Source organism: Muntiacus reevesi, chromosome 1, assembly GCF_963930625.1.
Source record: "Muntiacus reevesi chromosome 1, mMunRee1.1, whole genome shotgun sequence".
NCBI lineage: Eukaryota > Metazoa > Chordata > Mammalia > Artiodactyla > Cervidae > Muntiacus > Muntiacus reevesi.
Window position 1 is genome coordinate 6,015,993 of NC_089249.1, and position 2,641 is coordinate 6,018,633.

Below are 2,641 nucleotides of genomic sequence, written 5' to 3' on the forward strand. Positions count from 1 at the left end.
ATTTAGAGGGCATTTGTCATATCATTAAACATAGCTATATCAAGATATACAGGTAATAACTTCAAGTGAATTTTTCTCTTTTTCCCTTGTTTTTACTATTATTAGACTATTTGTTGGTACCTAAGGTTACTTTAGTCCTCATGGACAACAGCCCAAGAGTCTTCACTTATGGCACCATAATTGACTTTACGATTACTCCTCTCCCAGTGGAATCCATCACAGAGGATGAGCAAAAATTCAGTGCTGAAATATCCTGAGGAAGGTTTCACAAGCTTTAAATAACTAACACCATCATAAACACCATTGCCCATACTGGAGCTCATGATCATGGACTCTGGACGATACAAGATGCTATGGTCTTTAAATATCCATGGTTATCCAATTATATTGATCTTTAGACACCTAAGGTTTAACAGAATTCAAGAAAGGAATTTCCCTTTATGTATATCAGTGAAGTTTACTTGCATTATCTCAACAGTGAGGTCTCTTGAATTGATGGAGCCTTGGTAGAAAGTCATTCACTGCAGTATAAGCACTGGAATACTCACTACCTTCTTTCTCTGCCTCAAAAAGAAGTCTAAATGACTGTGATATTTTTTAAATGACTGTTAACAGAAATGAAATATTTATAATGAGGCAATGAAAATGTATATGTTGAGAGAATGACTTTGACCTGAGAAAAGGAAAATATTTGAAAATTCCATTAGAGAACTTTATCTTCACTCAGGAATTTTTGGATGTTATTAATTATGCTAATAATGTCTGTTTTTATTCTATTTTCAAAGATGGACTACATAAATAAGGAAAATGAAATATATTGAGCTAAAATAAGGTAAAAATATTTTCAATTTATTTACTACTCTCATGTAATGAATCAAACACTAACCTCGCTCTCATAGGGCTATAAACATTATCATAGCGATTATATGAGATACTTCTATTTTAGATAATGTGTACACTACAATTTTAGATGAAGAAAGCCTCTAGTTATAAATATTTTAAGACTAGAAATTTAGAGTGTGAGTGATTTTAGGCAATAAAATAGGCTAATTTCTTGCAGAAATTCCTGGCATTTAAGATTTAAATAAAATAACCAAAGAACATCTTTCACTGCTTAATAGAATAAGAGTTTAAGAAGCCTAATGACATCTACTTCAAATCTTTGCATCTTCCTGATGTTAAAATTGTTCTGTATGCAATATCTTATTAAGATGTAAATAATTTAATTCTATATTTAAGAAAGTATTAACAGCACTAGAATGAAAGCCACAGTTTCATTTATTTTGCCTCGTGCCTCTCAGCAGATTTCTGCCATGGGCGACAGGGAAACAAGCAACCACTCAGAAATGACTGACTTCATTCTTGTCGGCTTCAGGGTCCGCCTAGAGCTCCACATTCTCCTCTTCCTGCTTTTTCTGCTTGTCTATGCCATGATCCTTCTAGGAAATATTGGCATGATAGTGATTATTATGACTGATCCTCGGCTGAACACACCAATGTATTTTTTCCTAGGCAACCTGTCCTTCGTTGATCTCTTCTATTCTTCTGTTATTGCACCCAAGGCTATGATCAACTTCTGGTCTGAGAGCAAGTCCATCTCCTTTGCAGGCTGTGTGACCCAGCTCTTTCTCTTTGTCCTCTTCATTGTGACTGAGGCATTTCTCCTGGCAGTCATGGCTTATGACCGCTTCATTGCCATCTGCAATCCACTCCTCTACACGGTCCAAATGTCAACACATCTCTGTGTTCAGTTGGTGACTGGTTCCTATTTGTGTGGCTGTATCAGCTCAGTTCTTCAGACCAGCATGACATTTACTTTATCCTTTTGTGCTTCTCGGGCCATTGACCACTTTTACTGTGATGACCGTCCACTTCAGAGGATTTCTTGTTCTGATCTCTACATTCATAAGATGGTATCCCTTTTCTTATGTAGCATCATCATTTTGCCTACCATAATGGTCATTACTGTGTCTTACATATATATTGTATCCACAGTTCTAAAAATACCCTCCACTGAGGGGCGAAAGAAAGCCTTCTCCACTTGCAGCTCCCACCTGGGAGTCGTGAGTGTCCTGTATGGGGCCATCACTTTTATGTATGTTATCCCTGACAGATTTCCTGAGCTGAGTAAAGTGGCCTCCTTGTGTTACACCCTGCTCACTCCCATGTTGAATCCTTTGATTTACTCTCTGAGAAACAAAGATGTCAAAGAAGCTCTGAGGAAGATCCTGGGCAATAAACTATTTTTATTTAATTCTATATTAACTGAAAATAGAATCAAGTAAATGTAATATTCTGAAAGTGCTGAGCTTTATAACAACTTAGAGAAGCACTGATTCAAATCTTAAGAGACTTCATTTGTTTGAATCCCATATACGAAGAATACATACTTTGGAAGATGTATTTGGACTTAATCAGAATACATTCACCAGGAAGATGGACTATATTTTGTTTGACTGTTGATTTTGGAATGGAAAGACTTTCTCTGTACTTCCTTTTGGATAATGATAATGATTTCCATGTAATTTGTTTTTAGGACATATATATTCCAACTTTACTTCTGACTCTTTGAAGTTGTTGTTTGGGATGTATTGTTTATCTTGAGTCAGTACCATATGTTATGCAGATGTGTGTGTATATA

General features: G+C 35.8%; 1 protein-coding gene across 1 annotated transcript; it reads left to right on the forward strand.

The window, feature by feature from the left end:
- Positions 1-1,313: 1,313 nt before the first annotated feature.
- Positions 1,314-2,285, forward strand: LOC136163375 (olfactory receptor 9K2-like). The gene has a single exon (XM_065927831.1). It carries the CDS (start codon positions 1,314-1,316, stop codon positions 2,283-2,285), a length of 972 nt encoding a protein of 323 aa, XP_065783903.1.
- The last annotated feature ends 356 nt before the right edge of the window (positions 2,286-2,641 follow it).